At 33.6% G+C, this 24,507-nt stretch overlaps 1 protein-coding gene across 1 annotated transcript in view; it reads left to right on the plus strand.

Annotated features, from left to right (window-relative positions):
• Positions 1-24,507, plus strand: part of ABI3BP (ABI family member 3 binding protein) — a 533,245-nt gene that overhangs the window by 315,127 nt on the left and 193,611 nt on the right. The window contains exons 38-50 of the mRNA XM_053707567.1: positions 229-297; positions 978-1,049; positions 1,300-1,368; positions 2,063-2,134; positions 2,724-2,798; positions 6,709-6,780; positions 6,885-6,959; positions 7,684-7,752; positions 11,170-11,247; positions 14,937-14,981; positions 15,311-15,388; positions 18,004-18,048; positions 18,158-18,232. Coding sequence (XP_053563542.1) covers positions 229-297; positions 978-1,049; positions 1,300-1,368; positions 2,063-2,134; positions 2,724-2,798; positions 6,709-6,780; positions 6,885-6,959; positions 7,684-7,752; positions 11,170-11,247; positions 14,937-14,981; positions 15,311-15,388; positions 18,004-18,048; positions 18,158-18,232 — 894 coding nt within the window. The remainder of the gene's footprint in view (positions 1-228; positions 298-977; positions 1,050-1,299; positions 1,369-2,062; positions 2,135-2,723; positions 2,799-6,708; positions 6,781-6,884; positions 6,960-7,683; positions 7,753-11,169; positions 11,248-14,936; positions 14,982-15,310; positions 15,389-18,003; positions 18,049-18,157; positions 18,233-24,507) is intronic.

Below are 24,507 nucleotides of genomic sequence, written 5' to 3' on the forward strand. Positions count from 1 at the left end.
AACATTGGTGTCAAAATGTGTTTACAATGACAGAAAATGTTTACCAAAATCATACACTGTTTGTCCATTCTTTAAGTGATGTGTTTAATGTCTTTATTAGGTTGTACGTTTTTACAGCAGTCGTTTTCAATATTCTTTAGTTTGCTTTTTTTTAGAGAATATAAATAATTGTTGCTTTAGCAATAATCAATTTATCAATGAGGTAATTGAACTATTTTGTGTTCTTAGCTGCAACAGAAAACAAAATTCACCCCCAAGATCCTGTAGACATCACAGAAATGACAGCAACTACTGCTGGTGATTTTCCCTTTTTTATCATTTATTACATTTTATTAAAACTATTCTTTTTTTAAAAAAATACTTTTGTGGAGACACATAGCATATTTTTTTGTGCCTTAATTTAAGATCAGTTTATAACTCTAGAATTAAGCTGCAATTAGTACACACTTCATATATAAACACAAATATACAAACATATACAAGCACATACCAAAATACATGCACAACCGAACACACACATAAATACGCAAACACCATATACAAACACACATATACACATGCACACACACATACAACAAACACACATACAAACACACATATACACATGCACACACACATATACACATGCACACACACATACAACAAACACACAAAAGGTAAAACTGCAGTGTAACTTGATTTAAGGAAAACATTTTAGATTTATCGGTGAAGAAAAAATGTTTATATTTTCTCAACTGAAGATACTAAATTTATGAGTGTGCCAGTTTTGTAATGCCACAGATAAGGGATTTATAGTAGTATGAAGAATGCAACATAAACATGGCAGTTTGACAAATAAATCAACTGATATCTATTTTGCTAATGTTCTACTGTTTTGTAAATGTAATAACTGTATAAGGCGTATGATGAAAGAAGTTAAATTGCTATTCATCACCATAACTATGTAACTTTACTAATACCCAACACTGTTTTTTCAGCAACTACCTTTCAAGCCATCCCAGAAAAACCCAGCACCCTGCCCTCCCTAACACTTACAAAAACAACCACTGGTAATGCTTGTTATCTCATGAAATAGTTTTAGTGTTCTCCTCATTGTTCATCATCTTCAGACATTCCAACTTCATCAATATCTTTATGCTTTGCAGCAAATTATTCACTTAGTAGAAATGAAAGTATCACAGCCTTAGTGCTGTTACTTAATACTCTTCTGCAATAGTGCCTAAGACGATTCATCCAGCTTTGCTCTTTCTACAACTATAGAAAAATATCCGAAGTAATTTAACTATTTTGTGTTCTTAGCTGCAACAGAAAACAAAATTCCCCCCCAAGATCATGTTGGCATCACAGAAATGGCAAAAACTACTGCTGGTGATTTTCCTTTTTTATCATCTATTACATTTTATTAAAACTATTCTTTTTTAAAAAAATACTTTTGTGGAGACAAATAGCATTTTGTTTTGTGCCTTATTTTAAGATCAGTTTATAACTCTAGAATTAAGCTACAATTAGTACACACTTCATATATAAACACAAATATACAAACATATACAAGCACATACCAAAATACATGCACAACCGAACACACACATAAATACGCAAACACCATGTACAAACACACATATACACATGCACACACACATACAACAAACACACATACAAACACACATATACACATGCACACACACATATACACATGCACACACACATATACACATGCACACACACACAAACACAAAATGTAAAACTGCAGTGTAGCTTGGTTTGAGGAAACATTTGCGATTTATCGGTGAAGAAAAAAATGTTTATGTCATTTTCTCAATTGAAGATACTAAAACTATGAGTGTGCCAGTTTTGTAATGCCACAGATAAGGGATTTATAGTTGGATGAAGAATGCAACATAAAAATGGCAGTTTGTCAAATAAATCAACTGATATCTATTTTGCTAATGTTCTACTGTTTTGTAAATGTAATAACTGTATAAGGCGTATGATGAAAGAAGTTAAAGTGCTATTCATCACCATAACTATGTAACTTTACTAATACCCAACACTGTTTTTTCAGCAACTACCTTTCAAGCCATCCCAGAAAAACCCAGCACCCTGCCCTCCCTAACACTTACAAAAACAACCACTGGTAATGCTTGTTATCTCATGAAATAGTTTTAGTGTTCTCCTCATTGTTCATCATCTTCAGACATTCCAACTTCATCAATATCTTTATGCTTTGCAGCAAATTATTCACTTAGTAGAAATGAAAGTATCACAGCCTTAGTGCTGTTACTTAATACTCTTCTGCAATAGTGCCTAAGACGATTCATCCAGCTTTGCTCTTTCTACAACTATAAAAAAATATCAGAAATACAAGATCTTACATATGCTTCAACATTTTGCACCACTGAAAACATTGGGGGTGATAATTAAGTTAAATCTACAGAAACTATAGTGCTCAATTATATCATTTATGCTCATTGAGTTTTGAACCTTTATACAAATAGCCAATGTAAACTTTATATGGGGATGCAGACAATATGTCATTAAGAACTATACTGTGTCATAAAAACATTCCTCTTTAAAAGTTGTAATCAAACGTGTCACAGCAAATCTCTGTTTGAACTATCCATACAGATCTCCCCCAATGAGTTCATAAATCAATCCATCTTCATTGCAAGATCCTGCATGCATTTCTTAATGAAGATTTTTAATCTTGAACATTTATTTTTCAGAATTTATTGGAAGCCAACTAATTACCACTAGACCACCGGAAATTACTAAGACAGGATTGCCACTGTTCATATCTGGTACAATACTCAGTATATGCACAATATGAGCATTTGGCTTGTAAAGCTTACTGATTTAACTTCTAAAAAGCATTTAATTTATACAACGCAAATTAATCTCTTACTCTCTGTATACTTTATTCATTTCTTTACATTTCTTGAAATATTCTTATGGTCTTGAATTTGAGAGGTCTATCCAGAAATCGAATTTTCATTCCGCTTTAACGAAATTATAATCCAAAAGAATGCCCCAACGAAAATAAAGAAAATGAAAAACTATGTCAGTATTCATTTTTTTTCCTTTGTTAAGTGCTTAATACTTACCTTAACGTGCTCTCCATGCTTTGGAGAGAACATTAAGGTAAGTATTGTAGCTACAGGTGGAACTTTTAACCTGTAGCTTTGAAACATTTGCATTTGTTTTAACAAAAACAAATGTAAATGTTTAACAATAATTCAATTTTTGTTTTGTTTAAACAAAATGAAAACCGAATAGTGCAGGCAATAAATATTCGGGAAAATGAATTTCCCTAAATATCCTGAACGAAAATTTCGTCCAGAACAAAATTTTCTTCCCTGCACATCTCTAGTAGCCAGTGCAAAGCTGAAACCCAAACACTTGTATTAAATTAAATTAACATACAATTATACTGTATTAAAACAGGTTAAAATTTAATTTAAAATGTACCAATACATATTCAATTATAACTTAAAGAAAACGCTTCTAAACATAGTAATAATATATCTAGTACAATAGAAATTGATTGATTGCATTTTATTCTTTTATGTAATTTGCTTGCCCTGTCCACATTGCCCTAATAATGATTGACATCCATATATGCTAAATATCTTCACACCTAAAGGTTTCTATAGGTTGATTCTGAAGTTTATCTTTAACAGATCATTAGCTGAAGATACTGCAACTTGAAATCCACGACTCTTCAAAGTCAATACTTTGTAAATAGCTGAGTTGCAAGTCAACTAATTTTCTCACACAGCTGACTCCAACAAACTTGGGCTGGGCAAGTTGGTTGTAAAGGATGACTTGCATCTTGAGGATAGTGAACTTGGACATGTTTTAGCCAACTTAGCACATGTTGATTCACAGTTAGTGCCCTTTTTCATTGCTGTAAACAGACACTACAGTCGTCAGATAAAGTATCTGTAGCTCCTTAATCTAATTAACATAGACACAGGATGTATTTTTGGTACTTAGAGTAATTTTTTCAATTTCAATTGTTTCAATTTATTACATACCAGTGGTAGAGGTTGTAATGAAAAAAAAAGTCACATTTAAGGTGCTATCAGTATGTTAACTGGCTCTTTTTTCATGATTTCAGCAAGAATGCAATATGTCATAGCTGTATATAGTTTTTCAAATCCCAGTTATCATACATTTTGTAAAACCTTCTTTACTTTATGCTTCTAACTAAAATACATATATCTAAATAATAAATAATACCAAAGTGAAACTTCTAAGGCCCAGATAGTTGCAAAAGTAAATTTAGTTTTTAGTTGAAAAATGACATACTCTAATTTCTTAGAGCATGCAATTCTAAGACTAGCAACTCTTTATTGCTATGTGTTTAACCTCCCTAAAGGGTTAGACACATAGGGTCCCATTTATTTAAGCTCAGGCGGACAATGTTTTCCCCCAGGAACCTTGTCCACCTGGCAAGCATTTAACATTGCCAAAGCAATTGCTTGTGCAGCCATACCCTTTACGCGAGAATACAGCTTGTCAATTATTCCAATCAGATCTGATCTGCATGATTTTACTCTGTGACCCTTGATGTGGAGGAGAGGTTAAGTAGCAGCTGTCTTAAGAATGCAGCTACAAAAATGGGGCTTGTACAAGCCTGAAACCTTCTGGCTGCAGCTTCATAAATATGGCTCATAATAGAAGTACCGCTCAGGACCAACACAGCACTGCTGGTCCAGAGTGGAAAATGTCAATGATCCAATCAGCTGTGTGACTAGCACTGCTGATTGGATCAGTGGGACCAGCAGTGTGGGGTTAAACACAGCATTAAAGGTCACAAGTCTTAAAATGGCATGCATACATTTTTGTAAATTCAGGAGAGTTTCTCAGGAAAACTCATGAGAATTTGATTAGCGCTGAAAAAAAATTGTAAAATATTTTCAATGCTAAAATTCAGCATTGCTATTCAGTCTAGCAGAAATCATCTGAAGAATGTGGGGGGGGGGGATTTCAACAATATTTACATATTTTTGTATTAATATAAAGTTAAATAAATATTGAAGTACCTTATTATTTGAAGCACATTATTTAAACTGGGGAAATGGTTAATTTAGAATACAGATGTGATTCCCTAATTCCAGCACATACAGATTCTAGGTATTTATACAAAAAAGGGTGAAGGAAAGTTCCTTACAGCTAGTATAGCCAGTAGTTTCACACAGATGGCCAAGTGACCATTAACATTAGTTTAAAACCCAGGAGGAAGCAAGTGTAAGATGATACGATTGCACTGAAGAAGATAAAATCATTACCTCAAGTTATCTGTTATTAGAGTAGTTCAGGGTGGGCAGTGTAGAAAAGTGTAAACACACACAGTAGTGGAAGAATTTAGAAGTTAATAAAAGTAATGTGAGGGAAAACGTGAATACCTCATATTTCTGTAGCCATGTAAGGTGTACAAATTGCTAGTAATTATTAATGCACAACTGATTGTATACCCATAAGCCAACAGGATTGATAAAGTCTTAGATGCTCATTCAGATATATGACTACATGAAGTCAAGATTAAAATCTCATGCCTCAGATTAAAAAATATTACCTCTGTTAATAAATTCAAAATTTTCTCTGGGTATACATTGAGATGTAGCTCCTAGCAATGAGAGCATACTGAATTAGGTTTAGGAACATCTATATGTATCATGTACTATAATATATATTGTAAACACTGCTAGTTTTAGCAAAGGATACTAAAAAAAGAGGGGAATGTGATAAAATAAGTAAATTGTAAAGTTTTTCTTAAAGGGACAGTTTGCACCAAAAATGTTATTGTTTAAAAATATAGATAACACTTTTACTACCAATTCACCAGCTGTGCACAACCAACATTTTTAAATTAATATACTTTATAACATTTAAACCTCTAAATGTCTGCCTGTTTCTAAGCTACTACAACAAGAGACTGCTAATTCATGTGGGCCATATAGATAACATTGTGCTCTCTCCGTGGAGTTGTGGCTGACACAGCATTAATTGGCAAAAATGCAAGTCAATAGATAATAAATAAATAGCCATGTGATAAGGGGGCTGTCAGAAGGGGCATAGATACAATGTAATCACAGAGGTAAAAAGTATATTAATATTTAATATAACCAAAATGGGGAATGGGTAATAAAGGTAATTTTCTATCTTTTTAAACAATATTTTTTTTTTAAGTAGGCTGTCCCTTTAAAGTGTATGCTCTATCTCAATCGTAAACATTTTTATGTCCCTGTCCCTTTAACATGTCTTTATTTGTCAGCCGTTTAAGGTTCTTTCCAGCAATACTCTTCTGGCTCCAGTTGTGTACTTTTTCCATTTTTGTTCCGTTTCCAGTAGCAGTAATTTTCTCCTCTCATAATTTAAACAGAATGAATTTGTAGAAAGTACATATAAATAGTTACATAAAATGTATTTACTAACTGGTTGTATGTTTTTAACTGATGATATTTATCCAAACATTATTAGGCATAAAGTAAATAGTTGAAAAGAGACTGCAACCTGACTGTCACCAGTTTTATTTCATGGGAGAGTCAATATTAAGTCATCTTTTTAGCGTTAACATTTTAGTCTCTTTACAGATTCAATAACTGCTGTTCCAGAGGTTTTCTTAATCTTATGTTATTACAGTGCCTCCCATTATGGCGGTCTAATTACTTTCCAGTTGAGTAAAACATCAATTCTTTATTTCAGTTCCAAAGCAAACTTCAATACCGCACTCAAAACATACCCCTGGTACACAAGTTGCACCGAGCACAGAAGCTGGTAAAAGCCTTATCTCTTTTAAGTGACTGGCGTTCTGATTCCAGTGATATGCGTTTCCTTCTCTCTAACAGCTCTTACTTTTATTTCTTTTTATTTAATCTCAGAAAACAGACAGATTATTTCAGAAACAGTTACAACAGAAGCCCCTCACACATACGAGCAAGAACAAATAACTTTAGGTAATGTCTACATTTATAATTGTATGTAGGTTAAATATTACAGCTTAAAAATGTATCCAAATATAGGAACATCTTGAGGTGCTTTTTGGATATATTATAATGTACTAATTCCTAAGTAGGAGCGACAAGTCTATTTCCATCATTTTATTTAAAATTAAAAAAAGGTCATTCTTGATATATTATAGTATATATAGTCATATGTAAGTTTTATTTAGAAGGCTTTTAGCAACACATATCACTCCACTGTAATGGACCATGAGAAGTTACTTCAGAGGTCATTGTATATGGTACATATATAACTCATGTATTATCATTTTTGCCTTATTGTAGTTTTTTTTTTCAGAATTAGCCAATATAATTAACAGTGTGGTAATGTTTTGCTGAATTGACTCATCATATGTTTTCATATGGTTTCACATGCTGATTATTACTATTTTTAATATACTATAGACAATGTTAATAAATAGTATTATCTTCCACAGTTGATCTAAAATGATAAAGTACTCTATACTGGTTTTACCAAAAGACCATACAGTTAAAAGTAATCCCCTATACTATGTAGAAAATAAGCGTATGGTGCAATACATTCGTGGTGACAAACATATGTTTCTTAACTATAAGCTGTTAAGAAATTACCTGTATATATTACGTATCTATTTGCTGTATCAGTGATTACAAAATAATCTATTATTACATAGTGGTCATTGTAAGCCTATGTTTGCAGCATCCAGGGATGTGCCAGGACTTGTATATACGACTGATCCTACAAGGCCAGAGGCAATGGCTAAAACTGGTAACCAGTTTATTACAATAATGCATTGTACACTGTTATTAATACAATACATTGATAATTGTTGGAAAAAAAGACTAATACTTACTGCTAATTGATTAATTAAGGCTCTGAATGAATATATTGTAAATTATGTGAGATGCATTTCTTTATTTGCTGGGAAGAACAGATTTTGCTTTTGTCCGGATAAATGAATATTTATTGTTTAAGCTGTGAAGCTCACAATCACAATGCTACTCTTCGTCCATGCATATATTCTGGTTTATTTTGAAGACAAAGCCAAAGCCTATCCCAGAAAATAGTTAAATGTTGCTCTTAGCCCACACTAATGTGAATAGGTTATATATTCTCTCTTAGGAAGCCAATGCTTAGACAGCTCACACTGTCTGCATACAGACCCCCAGTTGTGTTCAAATATTTTCTGTAATTCTGCAAGATAGCTGCTTTAGAGGTGTTTTTCTGAAAATGAATGTTGGAGTTGTGTAGGTTATGTATTGTCTCTAGAATTCAGCTAACTATGGGCTCGCTTCCATTGATCCGTAAATAATGGAGCCGTAAGCTACTGAAGTTGCCAACAGCTAAAAGTAGTTTAGGGCTCCATTTTAGTACCAGGTTTCCATTGAAATATTTTATGCATTGCGTGCAGTTGGTCTTTATGTGTAGGTGTAAATTAATGCTGTGTTAACGCTTCAATCCCACGTCGGATTTCTCGAAAATCAATTTCAATTTACGCTTAACGTCTGCACTCATTATCTGTAATCACCTCTAAAGAGAAACAAAAACAAAAATACAATTATTTATAATACATATTTTTGAACTATAAACAAATAATACTTTTTATTATAATTATATTTTCCACTTTATTAATATATGTAATATGTATTGCTGTCCTAGGCGTAGGTCTAGATTGAATTTTGTAGATATGTGCTTGCATATATTTTTATATGTAAATACATATTGATATTTCCATAAGAACATAAGTGCAACTATTCCTATACATGGGACAACAATAAATATTATATATTACAATTTATTTCTACATTGTTTGCAATATGTAATATTTGAATGGGAACCAGGCCCCAAAAAACTATTTTTTCCTCTTTTACACCTAGCTGAGCTGGGTGTAATTTTTCTGAATTTGTCGACAGCCTCCTACAGTGTATTAACATTTTGCGCTTTCATTGGAAACCTGGTGTAAATTAGCATTTAATGACTTCTAATACTTACTATGGGATGCGAAAATATTTTCGACAGCCGGACCCCGGTTGCCCAGTTGCCTATATTGAGGCATACCACTCCATCGGAAGCAGTCGATAAACTAAATTGCTTCTGACACCATATTTATTTGTTTGCTACATCACACATGGCTCAATGGAAATGAGCCCTTATTTGGTTATACTAAAGACACAGACACCTGAGAATTTAACACAGGGATTACTAACATTTTAATGGACTTAACAATGCATTTTATATGCAAAAAATTACTGCAAATGATTGCATACATAAAGGGGCATAACTCAATAAAAAGAAAAGACAAATATTTAAAGGAACCAACTGAAATCAATAAAAACAATACTTACATTGCTGAAATATTTCAGTGCTCCTGCAGACATGCTCACTGCCAGTCCAAAGCACATACACCTTGTGAAGTGCACATTTGTAGTTTAGTGGGAAAAATGAAAACAACACTGCAAGTATTATTATTATTATTATTATTATTATTATTATTATTATTATTATTATTATATTATACCATTACATTCTATAGGGATGGGTGCATGAGTAGTGATACATAATGACACTGATTTATAGTAAAAAAAAAAAGAAAGAAACAGACAAACCAAAACAGGAGGACGAGATCCTGTTCTGGATAGTTTACAATCCAGAGGTACTGCATATTTCCCAACCATCTCAGATCTGGTAGGATTGGTACAGGCTGGGAGGTCTACCTGTTGTCTTACATCTTCCTTAATTAGGCAAAGTAACATTTTCAGTTGTTTGGTTGGCTCCATTTACAACACCAGCAGCAAAAGATATGAATGTAAAAAAAGGCTATTTTCCACTATATATTGGTGAGGTAAGTCTATATATTAGTGGTGGAATATGAGGGCCAATCACAACACACCTTAATTACATTCATAACACCTCACCCTGTCCATGGCACACCCACATATCTGCCCCTTCTGCAGTGACTCTGCTCACCAAACACCGGTGGGCCACTACTCACAAGTATCCTCACCTCCCTGTCCCAGACGGCCTCCAGGAAATGTTGGGAAGTATGTTATTGTATTTATTTATTTTACCATGTGGTGCCTTAAATTGTCTTTTCAATTAAAAAACAAAATTCTTCTCTGAATTGCTCAGTTTTTTAGACATATATTTACATACTGGTGGAATACAACATAAACATGTTGCGCATACCCAACAATATTGTGATGGTGGATTGTTTTGTGCTTAATATTTCATTCTAAATAGTGTACAAAGTAATTTTTGTCTACTTGTTAGTTTTATTTATAGAATACAATTGTAAAATGTAATGCATAAATATTTTGTTTTTTAGCCACATCACTCAGAACAACATCACAGTCCTTAATATTTACCTCTGTATCGAAAGTAACATAATTATTTAATCAAAGGGGCATAATAGTTTTAAATATGCTGGTACTGTATAGTCCCAGCATTATCTGTTAAAGGACCACTCAGTGCAGTAGAATTGCATAATTAACGAGTGCACAATAAAAAGACAATGATTTAACACCTACTCTGAATTTCAAATAAGCAGTAGATTTTTTTTTCTGACAAATTTATTTTTTCTTCCATTTTCCGGCCCCCTGTATCATGTGACAGACATCAGCCAATCACAGACTAGTATACAAATACCCTGTGAGCTTGTGCACATACTCGTTAGGATCTTGTTCCCCAGAAAGTATGTATATAAAAAGCAAAATTTGATAATGGAAGTAAATTGGAAAGTGTCTTAAAACTACATGCTCTATCTGAATCATAAAAGTACATTTTGATTTTAGTGTCCCTTTAAGCAAATTTCTTACATGAAAGCTTTACAGAATGCTGACATTTACATGTCACAGTAAATGGAGTGGCTATAACTCCAGTTTAACTATGGTTTACATGCACCAATCTGCAGCTATGTATCTACCGAAAACATGGGCATTGAAGGCATTAAAGGAGTTAATTCATGTAAATACCAATAGTATGTGAGCATGTGGGCCTAACATCACATATTTTACACTATTATGTCCCTTTAATTAGCTTCTATTCAATTTTGTATGAAGTAAATTAACTTAAAGAATGTTTAATTTTTTCCCTGTTAACATTTTCTATACCTCCAGCTAATTTCAGGCTTTATCCAGCATCAATACAAAAAGTACACAATTCAATTTTTTCCCTGTTATTTTACAGTGTCAGAGGAGTCAGCGCTATTTCCTTTACAATTTACACCTTCACCCACTCCAGAAACAAAGCAATCTACACCAACTGGTATAGTAATTGTTTTGTTCATTTAGCATAAACAAAATGTAAGATAATACTTTGTAATACTGCCCTCACATTCAAGATGTAAAACAAACTCTCACCTAGATTACGAGTTTTGCGTTAGAGGCTGTGCGGTGCTAACGAGCAGTTTATGCTCACCGCTCACTTACAGACAGCGCTGGTATTACGGGTTTTTACAACCCAGACAAGAAGTGAGCGTTGAGCAAAATTTTGCTCCTTACCGCACACCAATACCAGCGCTGCTTACGTTAGCGGTGAGCTGGTGTAACATGCTCGTGCACGATTTCCCCATAGGAATCAACAGGGAGAGCCGGCTGAAAAAAAGTCTAACACCTGCAAAAAAGCAGCATAAAATTCCTTAGCGCAGCCCCATTGATTCTTATGGGGAAATAAAAGTTATGTCTACACCTAACACCCTAACATGAAGAGTCTAAACACCTCTAATCTTACACTTATTAACCCCTAATCTGCAGCCCATGACATAGCCGCAACCTACATTATATTATTAACCCCTAATCTGCTGCTCTGGACACCGCCGCAACCTACATTATACTTATGAACCCCTAATCTGCTGCCCCCAACATCGCCGACACCAACATTATATTTATTAACCCCTAATCTGCCGCCCCCAATGTCGCCACCACCTACCTACATTTATTAACCCCTAATCTGCTGCCCCCGACGTCGCCGCCACTATAATAAACATATTAACCCCTAAACCGCCGCACTCCCGCCTCGCAAACATTAGTTAAATATTATTAACCCCCTAATCTGCTGGCCCTAACATCGCCACCACCTACCTACATTTATTAACCCCTAATCTGCCACCCCCAACGTCGCCGCCACTATATTAAAGTTATTAGCCCCTAAACCTAAGTCTAACCCTAAACCTAACACCCCCTAACTTAAATATAATTAAAAGAAATCTAAATAAAATTACTATAATTAACTAAATTATTCCTGTTTAAAGCTAAATACTTACCTGTAAAATAAACCCTAAGCTAGCTACAATATAACTAATAGTTACATTGTAGCTATCTTAGGGTTTATTTTTATTTTACAGGCAAGTTTGTATTTATTTTAACTAGGTACAATAGTTATTAAATAATTATTAACTATTTAATAACCACCTAGCTAAAATAAATACAAAAGTACCTGTAAAATAAAACCTAACCTAAGTTACAATTACACCTAACACTACACTACAATTAAATTATTTCCCTAAATTAAATAATATTAAATACAATTAAATTATCTAAAAAAAACAAAACACTAAATTACAGAAAATAATAAACAAATTACAAGATTTTTAAACTAATTACACCTAATCTAATCCCCCTAACAAAATAAAAAAGCCCCCCCAAAATAAAAAAGCCCTACCCTACACTAAATTACAAATAGCCCTTCAAAGGGCCTTTTGCGGGGCATTGCCCCAAAGTAATCAGATCTTTTTAACTGTAAAAAAAGGTACAAATCCCCCCCCAACATTAAAACCCACCACCAAAACAACCAACCCTACTCTAAAATCCACCCAATACCCCCTTAAAAAACCTAACACTAACCCCTTGAAGATCACCTTACCGGGAGAGGTCTTCATCCAACCGGGCCGAAGTCCTCAACGAAGCCGGGAGAAGTCTTCATCCAAGCCGGCAGAAGTGGTCCTCCAGACAGGCAGAAGTCTTCATCCAGACGGCATCTTCTATCTTCATCCATCCGGCATGGAGCGGGTCCATCTTCAAGACATCCGACGCGGTGCATCCTCTTCATCCGACGGCTAAGACTGAATGAAGGTTTCTTTAAATGACGTCATCCAAGATGGCGTCCCTTCAATTTCGATTGGCTGATAGAATTCTATCAGCCAATCGGAATTAAGGTAGAAAAAATCCTATTGGCTGATGCAATTTGTACTTTTTTTTTTACAGGTAAAAGAGCTGATTACTTTGGGGCAATGCAACGCAAAAGGCCCTTTTAAGGGCTATTTGTAATTTAATGTAGGGTAGGGCTTTTTTTTTATTTTGGGGTGCTTTTTTATTTTGTTAGGGGGATTAGATTAGGTGTAATTAGTTTAAAAATATTGTAATTTGTTTATTATTTTCTGTAATTTAGTGTTTTGTTTTTTTTGTACTTTACATAATTTAATTTAATTGTATTTAATTGTATTTAATTTAGGGAAATAATTTAATTGTAGTGTAGTGCTAGGTGTAATTGTAACTTAGGTTAGGTTTTATTTTACAGGTACTTTTGTATTTATTTTAACTAGGTAGTTATTAAATAGTTAATAACTATTTAATAACTATTGTACCTAGTTAAAATAAATACAAACTTGCCTGTAAAATAAAAATAAACCCTAAGCTAGATACAATGTAACTATTAGTTATATTGTAGCTAGCTTAGGGTTTATTTTATAGGTAAGTATTTAGTTTTAAATAGGAATAATTTAGTTAATTATAGTAATTTTTATTTATTTTAATTATATTTAAGTTAGGGGGTGTTAGGGTTAGACTTAGGTTTAGGGGTTAATAACTTTAATAAAGTGGCAGAGTAGGGGTTAAAAAATGTAGGTAGGTGGTGTCGATGTTAGGGACGGCAGATTAGGGGTTAATAATATTTAACTAATGTTTGCGAGGCTGGAGTGTGGCGGTTTAGGGGTTAATATATTTATTATAGTGGCGGCGATGTCCGGTTCGGCAGATTAGGGGTTAAAATTTTATTTTAGTGTTTGCAATGTGAGTGGCCATGGTTTAGAGGTTAATAGGTAGTTTATGGGTGTACTTTTTAGCACTTTAGTTAAGAGTTTTATGCTACGGGGTTGTAGTGTAAAACTCTTAACTACTGACTTTAAAATGCAGTACCAGGCTTGACAGGAGAGGGTCTACCGCTCACTTTTTGTCAGACTCGTAATACCGGCGCTATACAAATCCCATTGAAAAAAGAGGAGATGCAATTTACGTAAGTGGATTTGTGGTATTTCCAAGTCTGGACAAAAAACTGAGTGGTACACCTGTACCTGAAAGACTCTTAATACCAGCGGGCGTTAAAAAGCAGCGTTAGGACCGGCTAACGCTGCTTTTTAAGCCTAACGCACAACTCGTAATCTAGCCGTCTGTTTGTCTTTAACTGAGAATAGAAGTATAATGTCAGTTTAACTATCAGGAGAACCAGTACAGTTAAAATATGTTTTAATCACAATGTTAACTGGACATTAAATAAATGTCATACATGAGAAAGAGCCCTAATTTGTCGTGTTAAAAATCCTTGTTTTAGCATGGAGAAGATTAAGTAAATGTTGTTATTGAAACTAACAGGAGTTATAGAATTAGTCAGCGGGATAAAAACTCACTGGCTGATAGCTAACACTTATCTATTGGTGAACAGTGACACCCTACGTAAGCATAACAACAAAAACAATGTTTCTTTTTCAGCACAGTAACATACAATTAAAAACCTCTAATACATTTTCCAATTACCCCTTTTAGATGGAACAAAGACAAAAAATGACGTTGATGTCTCTTTAAGAAATATTTAAAAAAAATCAGTTTGCTGTAACTTGCATTTATATTTACCTTCTGAATATTCAGTTTCCTTTAACTGTTATATGTTATTCCTTTGTCTGTGCTAATTTTTCACCTTCAGCTACTTCATACTAATGATTCTGTTCCATTCCATTTTTAAAGAATCCCAAACAATGCAATTGTTAGAGGAAACCTCAACAACATTAGGTAAATCATTTTCTTTTATAGCATTTTCCTTTTTTTGTACATTTTTATTTAGGTTATTTTATTTTTGAATAAACAGTGTTGCTTCCCCTTCTTCTTTCATAGGGAGGTACAAACTGTAAAGAATGGCTTTTCCTGGCGTTATTTTTGTTTTGCAGAATGTTATCTTGTCTTCTGTTCCTTCTTTGCCAGGTTGTAATGTCATGGGAAATGATTCTGAATCCGTTGCATGGCTCAATTAATTTATTTCTCATTTTGGAAAGTGATTTAATATTAAAAGTATTCAAGTGGTTTAGATTTAATATTGTATTCCACTCTCACATTTTTTTCAGTTCCAAATGAAACACTAAAAGTAACTCCTCCGGCACCAAAAACAACTGTTACAACAGAAAGTTCCTCCTCAGAATTTGGTAATAGTTACTATATTCGGGTTTTTTTGCTGCACTTTTCCAAATGTAGGATATTAGTAAAGCAAATATTCGCTCCACAGTTTAGACATTGGCAAGTTCACATTGAATCAGTAAATTATACAGATACATATTTCAAAATCCAGACATTTTTTATTCATATTTCTTTAAAATTATAAATTTCCTCTGCAAGTTATTCACAATCTTATGTGCCTGCATCTTTGATTTTTTTTTTCCGTGTGTCCTAAAATGCATATAATAGTTTATATTTATTTAAAACAACTATTACCTTTCTGATTACAATACTGTACTATCTTTCTGATGGTACAATGTATACAAAAGTATTACAAATGATATACAACTTATTTTTAGGTTGCATATATAAGTTGTATTATGACTTGTAAACATTACCTAAATTACACAAGATATCATTGTTTTCACTTGGTCCCATCCGCTCTTCAAACTGTCCCATTTTAAAGATGCAAATATACAAATGTTCTAAAATCCAAATTGTCCAGAAATCCAAACCTTTTCTGGTCCCAAGCAGTCTGGATAAAGGGTTTTGTACCTGCATTATCTTTTTTACATACATAATAAAATTTCTCATGCTCATAAAGTTAATTTTTGTAAAATGTATGTGTTCTAAAATAATTTTAAAAAAACTGTGTTTTTGTTATTTGCTTGCAAAAAGGATAAATAATTTGAACTTATTTTTTACAAAATTCAACAACTCTATTTACAAAGCTGCGATAGTAGCTTTAGAGCTCCAGCGTTTCAGGCTCGCTCAGAGTGAGCCTGAAACGCTTGTTAAGTAGCACAATTTAGGTTGCTGATGCCAATCATTCTGATCTGATCAAATCGGAATGATTGACAGCCCCTTCTTGCAGACTGGTGGCCGTGCGCAAGTAGGGGGGCAGCATTGCACAACTAGCAGATTGTGCAATGTTAAATTGGGTCAATTTACTGCTGCCTTCTCTCGCAAGGCTGGGCAAACGAGGTTGATGACAATGAACCTTGGCTGCCCACCTGTTGTTAAATTGAGCCAAATGATTAAATTAACTAATGAGTGAATAAATGTTTTTTACTTCATCTACTTGTCCCTATCTATTATTTTGAGAAACTAAATGAGCTAATTAACAAATTTTGTACAAAATGAATTGAAATTCAATCTTTGTTATCGAAGTAGAAAAAATATTTTTGATTTTCAATAAAGTAGGTTTACTTATTTCTAGTCTTTTTGTATATTGATATTATTGTATTTTAAGAACATGTAAGGCCAAATTACAAGTGGAGAGCAAATGCTTGCACCTGAGCAATAAGGGGTTTATCATGGGTGTTTGCACTCGTCGGGCTTACCGCTGGTATTACGAGTTGAAAGTAAACGTGATCACTTGAGTGCAATTGCGATTTATGCTAGAATGATTTTCACGACTTCAATACAAATGTATTTATGTATTTATATGTTTATATATGTATTTACAGAAATATAAACATTTAAACACATAAATACATATGTACACATAGACATATATATAAGTTATTTGGAGCCCTTTGCAGTTAAGTAGATGAAAACATGAAAAAACATATTTATGCAATTTTCATTTTTAATAAAGTGTTATAGTGTATATTTACTGTAAATATTTTACATTCCAATGTTCTGTGCATAGCAGAATATGTTTTATATATTTTGAAAAAGATATTCCTAAATATATCTGTGTATATATATATATATATAAATATATATTTATTCCTTTTTTTAATCATATATATATATATATATACAGTATGTGTATATATATATATATATATATATATATATATAGATACAGTATATATTGTACAAAAAAAACAGCTATCTATAGAAATATTTATTTCTGAATAAATAGAACATATTCTGCTATGTATAGAACATTGGAATGTGAAATATTCATATTTTTATCTCAGGTTAGCACACATGAGAATATGCTATCGGGTTTGCACGAGAGTAAGGTGTTTTTTCCCCACTTTTTTTCTCTCTATTGACTTCTATGGGGAATACGTGAACGCATAGTTGATATTCTAAGTTGGCTTTTTGCGCACGCCGGGTTAGCGTGTGATCAAAAACAGTTTACTTTCAACTCATAATACGAGCACAACCCAACGAGCGCTGAAAGCTTACTTCTATTGCAATAAATGCGTGAGCAGGATCGTTAATTAGCGATGCACTTGCAATCTGGCCCTTAATCCATAAACTATATAACGCAAAATCTCTACTATTATTTAGTTATAACTTTTTTGCTGTTATGTGTATGTATATTATACCTGTATTTTTAATACATTTTATCCATAGAATATTTGTCACAGCATCTGGACTAATTGTTGTGTTTGTTAATTTAATGCAATTTCTTGTTCACGATTTCCATCAAGGTTATAAAATTCTTATATACTATATTAATATAGCCATAATCAAACTTTTGGATATAAACGTTACACAGAAGCACAAACATTTAGAAACTTCTTGCGGTATGTGTAAAGCACAAATGATCTGCGGGTGATAGTCTAAATAGTTGTGTTTAAATATGATCTCAAGCTAGATACTGGGTAAAATAAATATTTTAAGAGAACTGTTTTTCTTTCAGTGCCAGATATAACAGAAAAAGCAACTGAAAGTCCTTCAGATGAGGGTAAATTATTAAGTCAATTTGTTTTTTATTGTAAAAAATAAATAAATTATGTTGATTAATTATAATTATTATGGATGCAATTTATTTTTATTTATTGTATTCTGTACAGTTCCAAAGATTCCCCAGAGAATGCCAATAAATGTTATCAGACTTCATATATTTGAAGATCCAAAATTTACAAGTGGTAATGTAGATTTTTTAATATAGATTTCTTAATTGATTAATAGCTCCATTTTGTGCTTGTACATTGCAATAAAACAAAGGCTTATTGAAAAATAAAATGGGATCCTCAAGATACTTATCTCACTCTAGATTGAGGTAATTGTGTCCTGTAACATATATAAGTACACTTATCCCTATTCACTAAGTTATAAGGGGAAGGTTGGTGATGAACGACTCATATGTGAGTTGTTATGCAATTTAAATATAGTAATTCTCTACTTTTTCACCTATGATGATCCAACTGTACTGTAGCAGATATTTTGTGCCCAATGAATAAAAAAAGAAAACGGCTATGAGATCTAGTCCTATGCCTGCTTCCATAAATTTGTGGACTGGAGTTGAAATCCTCAAATGCATTCTAAATGTTGTTTTATTATTAAAGACAACTTTCTTGTCTTTTAATTGAAACATAGTTATACATTTATGATGTTATAAAATTAGCCCTTATTTTAATTGGATACATGGGCTAACACTATTGCGTGAACTATATTGAAATATTGTGGCTGTGCTAAGTTGCTCTCATATAACAAGTTGAACGTAAATGCGGCGGCACAAGCACAAACTAAATTTGTGCTCGTTGGGTTAGCGCAACATAAGATCCCAAGTAAAAGGTTAGGGTTTCACCACGCACAACATAAATACATTCAAATAAAGTTTCACACTCACATATACACTATCTAATAACAATTAATCACATAAATATTAAAATTGAAAAGTTAAAGGGTTCAAAGGTATATGGTATATTACAAATATTTAAATGGAAAGGGCTATAATGTATATATACATACATATACATGTCTAAATATGAGTATGTCTGTATGTATTTATGTATATGTGTATATTTGTTTATATGTGTACTAGGCAATAAGCCTGCTCAGAGGGCAGTCTATTTAAAAAAAAAAAAAATACAAACCCCAATGCTCAAATTACATAAAATAAAAAATGTAAAATTACCGAAAAAAATAAACAAAGCTATCCAAAATAAAAAAAATAATCTAAACTAATACCCCTATAAAAAATCCCCCCAAAAATAAAAACACAACCTAATCTAATACTAAACTACTAATAGCCCTTAAAAGGGCTTTTGTAGGGCATTGCCCTACGTTAAACAGCTCTTTTACCTAAACAAATTACCAATTACCCCTTAACAGTAAAAAACCCCACCCACCAAACCCCCAAAATAAAAAAACCTAACACTAAAAAAAAACTAAACTACCCATTGTCCCTAAAGGGCAATCATCTCTTTTCCAGCCCAAAAAACCCTGATCTAAAAAAAAAAAGCCACCCCAAAAAATAAAAAAAACCCTAAAGCTAAGCCTCAAATAGGTACTCACCATTCCTGAAGTCTGGCAGAGAAGGTCTTCCTCCAGGTTGCTCCATCATCTTCTATCCTCATCCGGAATGAAGGCGCCGCAGAGCGGAGGTGCGGAGCTGTCTTCCCCAATGCGTAGATCCTCAGCGGCGGTCTTCAACAGCGGCGGTCCTTGACAGCGTGGAGGCTTTTCTTCATCCGTCGTACACTGAAGACTGAATGCAAGGTACCGCATTCAATTTAGGGTACCATACATTCCTATTGGCTGAAATTTTGAAATTAGCCAATAGAATTAGAGCTACTGAAATCCTATTGGCTGTTCAAATCAGCCAATAAGATTTCAGTAGCTCTCATCCTATTGGCTGATTTCAAAATTTCAGTCAATAGGAATGCAAAGTGCCCCAATAAATATGGGGTAACTTGCATTCAATCTTCAGTGTACGACGGACGATCACATGAAGAGGAGCCTCCACGCTGCTGAAGACCGCCGCTGAGGACCGCCACTGAGAACCGCCGCTGAGGATCCATGCATCAGAGAAAGCCAGCTCTGCACCTCCACTCCATGCCACCTTTGCTCTGGATGAAGATAGAAGATGATGGAGCTGCCTGGAAGAAGATCTTCTCCGTTGGACTTCAGGAATGGTGAGTACCTATTTGGGGCTTAGTCTTAGAATTTATTTTTATTTTGGGGGGTTTATTTTTAAGTTTAGGAATTTAATGGGCTGTAAAAGAGCTGATTGCCCTTTTAAGGGCAGTAAAAGAGCTGAATGCCATTTTAAGGGTAATGCCCATACAAATGCCCATTTAGGGGCAATGGGAAGTTAAGGTTTTTTTAGTGTTAGGTTTTATTATTTTGGGGAGTTTGGTGGGTGGGGGGTATATACTGTTACTGGGACTTAGTATTTCTTAATTGTAAAAGAGCTGTTTATCTTAGGGCAATGCCCTACAAAAGGCCCTTTTAAGGGCTATTGATAGTTTAGTTTAGGGTTTTTTTATTTTGGGGGGCATTTTTATTTTCATAGGGATTAGGTTTACTTTTTTATATATATATATATATATATATATATATATATATATATATATATATATATATATATATATATATATATATATATATATATATATATAATTTTGTTTATTTTTTCTATAATTTTAGTTTATTATTTTTTTGTAATTTTCGGGGTTTTTTTGTAATTTAATGTTAGGTTTTATTATTTCAATTGTAACTTAGTATTGGGGTTAATTTAGGGGGTGTTTGGTTAGGGGCCTTGATCACAAATGCTCCCAGCTTAAGAAATAAATTACCTGAACTCACTTTAATGATAACTAGGACAACTTGGATTTAGTAGCTATAAAAGAATCATGGTACAATAAGTCTCATGACTGGGACATAGTCATACCTGGATACAAGATATTTAAAAAGAAGAGTAGGAAAGAAAGGTAGCGGAGTTGCTCTGTATGTAAAAGAAAATATAAAGATTACTGAAATTGTAGGAACTGATATTGTGGAAAGTATTTGGATGACTGTGGAAACTGGAGATAAAAATGTGTAAATGTGTTTAGAATAGGGGTTGTATATAGGCCTCCATTGCAGCATGAAATAATGGACAATCTGCTATTAGAATAAATAACCAAAATGAACATGAAGGGTAAAGTTAATGTAAGGAGGGACTTTAATTTGTCTGGAAGAAAGGAAGATATATTAGATTTAATACTTACAAACAGTGATACTGTTTCAGATGTGTCAGTAGGTGAGACCTTAGGATCCAGTGATCATTAATCAGTTTGGTTTAGTATTCATGTGCAGGCTCTATCCACCCAGACTAAAACAAAAGTTTTAGACTTTAGGAAGACTGATTTTTTTATACATGGGACAATACCTAAACAACTATTTCAAAGGGCAAACTCTTATTACGGACCTCAAGAACAGTGGGCATTTTTGAAGGGAGCCATTTTAGATGCAACCACACACTGTATTAGGCATTTCTGCTGTAAAAGCAAGAGAAAGAGGAAACCAATATGGTTTTCCAAAGAAAGTAGCACATGTTGTAAAGACAAAAAAAGATAGCTTGTAAAAATTACAGACACAGTCAGATAATGATATGCAAAAATAGAGACTCTACTAAAAAAAGACTAAGCAGTTCATTATGAAGGTTAAAGCTCATGCAGAAGAGAAGATAGCAAAGTCAGTAAAACATGGGGACAAAACCTTCTTTAGTTATATCAGAGAAAGAGGAAAAACTAAGGTTGGAATAGTAAAATTGAAAATGGATGATGGTAGAATAGTAGAAGGAGGTAAGCAAATTGCAGACTGTCAATACTTACTTCTGCTCTGTCTTCACAACAAATTGTAAAGATAGAATGTCTGTATTAAGGGATGCTACAAAAAATGGAAAATATCTTAGCACTAATGTTTTTACAGAGGGTAAGGTTTTCTTGGCATTATCAAACATAAATGTATAAAAGTCAGTGGGTCCCGATAATATTTATCCAAGGGTTTTAAAGGAACTTTGATCAGTGTTAACTGCCCCATTAACTGATCTATTTAATCAGTCACTACTGACAGGAGTTGTTCCAGATAATTGGAGAGTAGTAAATGTATTACCTCTTCATAAAAAAGGCAGCAGGGAAGAATCTGGTAACTACAGGCAGGCTACGTTAACTTCAATAGTGGGGAAATTAATAGAACGTTTCTTAAAAGAAAGAATTATGACTTACATAAAGACAAACAAATTAGAGGACCAAAATCAGCATGGATTTACTTCAGGGAGATCATGTCAGACTAATTTAATTGACTTCTTTGATTATGTAACAAAATTATTAGACCAGGGTGGAGTAGTTGATGTAAGATATCTAGATTTCAGCAAAGCATTTGACACCGTCCCACACAACAAACTAATTCACAAACTTTATCTCCTTGGTCTACACTCATAAATTGTGAACTGGGTAGAATGTTGGCTTAAAGGGATAGTCTAGTCAAAATTAAATTTTCATTATTCAAATAGAGCATGACATTTTAAACAACTTACTAATTTGCTCCTATTATCAATTTTTCTTTGTTCTCTTGGTATCTTTATTTGAAAAAGCAAGAAAGTAAGCTTAGGTGCTGGCCCATTTTTGGTTCGGAAGCTGGATAGTGCCCATTTTTTGTTTAGCAGCTGGGTAGTGCTTACTGATTGGTGGCTACATTTAGACACCAATTAGCAAGTGCTATCCAGCTCCTGAACCAAAAATGGCCCGGCTCTTAAGCTTACATTCTTGCTCTTTCAAATAAAGATACCAAGAGAATGAAGAAAAATTGATAATAGAAGTACTTTAGAAAGTTGCTTAAAATTGCATGCTCTAACTGAATCACAAAAGTTTAATTTTGACTAGACTATACCTTTAAGGATTGAAAACAGTGTCTTAGTAAATGGAGTACATTCAGCAGAGGGGGCTGTTACTAGTGGTGTTCCTCAGGGGTCAGTTCTGGGGCCTGTTTTTTTAACATATTTATCAGAGATATCAGCAAAGGGCTACAGGGGAAATGATGTATGTTTTCAGATAATACAAAATTTGCAATAGAGTAGATGTTCTGGGGGTAGACAAAATGAGAAGTGATATATAAACATTGGAGGATTGGATACAATTACTGGGATCTAAAGTTTGCTGTTAAAAGTTTTCTGCTAGTGACATTTGCTCACAAGTGAAAGTGCTAAATAGTGTGCCACTTATAATCTGGCCAATAAAGTTTAAACTTTAATACTTTGTGATGAATGTTAGTCTAAGTTTGGTACTAATGTTTACTAACCACAATTTTATAATCCCACTTCTCAAGACTTCTTAGAATGAATGTTATTTATGTAAGTAAATTTGTTAGGAGATAGAAATAGCTACTTTTGGTTACTGCTAGGTTCTTATATAGAAATGGTTATTTAATGGTACTAGCTGAGTTTCATTAATATTGAAACTCCTATGCTAAAAATGTGTAGTATAGTTCTAACATAATTGAAGTCCCCTTTTTGTTAATTTTTATGTTCCCAGCCAAAAAATTTTTTTTTTTCGCTGTAAGCAATTTTAAACATTTACATAAGTGTTTTATTTGCTAGATGTAAATAATACATTACAAAAAAGAAAATGACAAATATGATTAACAATAAGTACTGTTAATATAATGAAAGGTTTATTGGGTAAACTGACAGCTTGTGGGCCCATGTTTCTGGCGAGTCTTCAGACTCGCCAGAAACACAAGTTATGAAGCAGTGGTCTAAAGACCGCTGCTCCATAACCCTGTCCGCCTGCTCTGAGCAGGCAGACAAGATTCGCCAGAAATCAACCGTTCAAGTACGATAAGGGTTGATTGACACCCCTGCTGGCGGCCCATTGGCCGTGAGTCAGCAGGGGGTGGCGTTGCACCAGCAGCTCTTGTGAGCTCCTGGTGCAATGTTAAATGCGGAGAGCGTATTGCTCTCCACATTTAGCGAGGTCTTGCGGACCTGATCCGCACTGTCGAATCAGGTCTGCAAGACCTTTGATAAATAGGGGCCTAAATGGACTGTATATAACTTTGTTGAATATATAGTGGTATAGATTCATTAAGAGCCCTCTGAAGCATATTAAATTTCTTGAGTCATTCCAGCCCCCCCTATCCTTAGTATGGTATTTCATTGAGCGTTCACATCTCTCTCCATTCCTCTTTACTGAAAGGGCTCCTTAGAATAACATAGGACTTGGAAGGGCTGGAATCTGCTCACAGTTAAGGTTTGACAGTGAAGCATATTTATGATTCTGTTGGGTATATTCCAATCTTGCTGATCATTTAATTGCATGGGATATCTTTGATAGACTTAACTTGTCAGAAACCTTTTCCAGTCTTCCATTTTTGCATGGTATTTCCTCACATTAGTCAACTGTTCCAAGTTGACTATTTTTTTCCATCTCACAAC

The sequence above is a fragment of the Bombina bombina genome, chromosome 3, assembly GCF_027579735.1.
Source record: "Bombina bombina isolate aBomBom1 chromosome 3, aBomBom1.pri, whole genome shotgun sequence".
In the NCBI taxonomy this organism is placed as follows: Eukaryota; Metazoa; Chordata; class Amphibia; order Anura; family Bombinatoridae; genus Bombina; species Bombina bombina.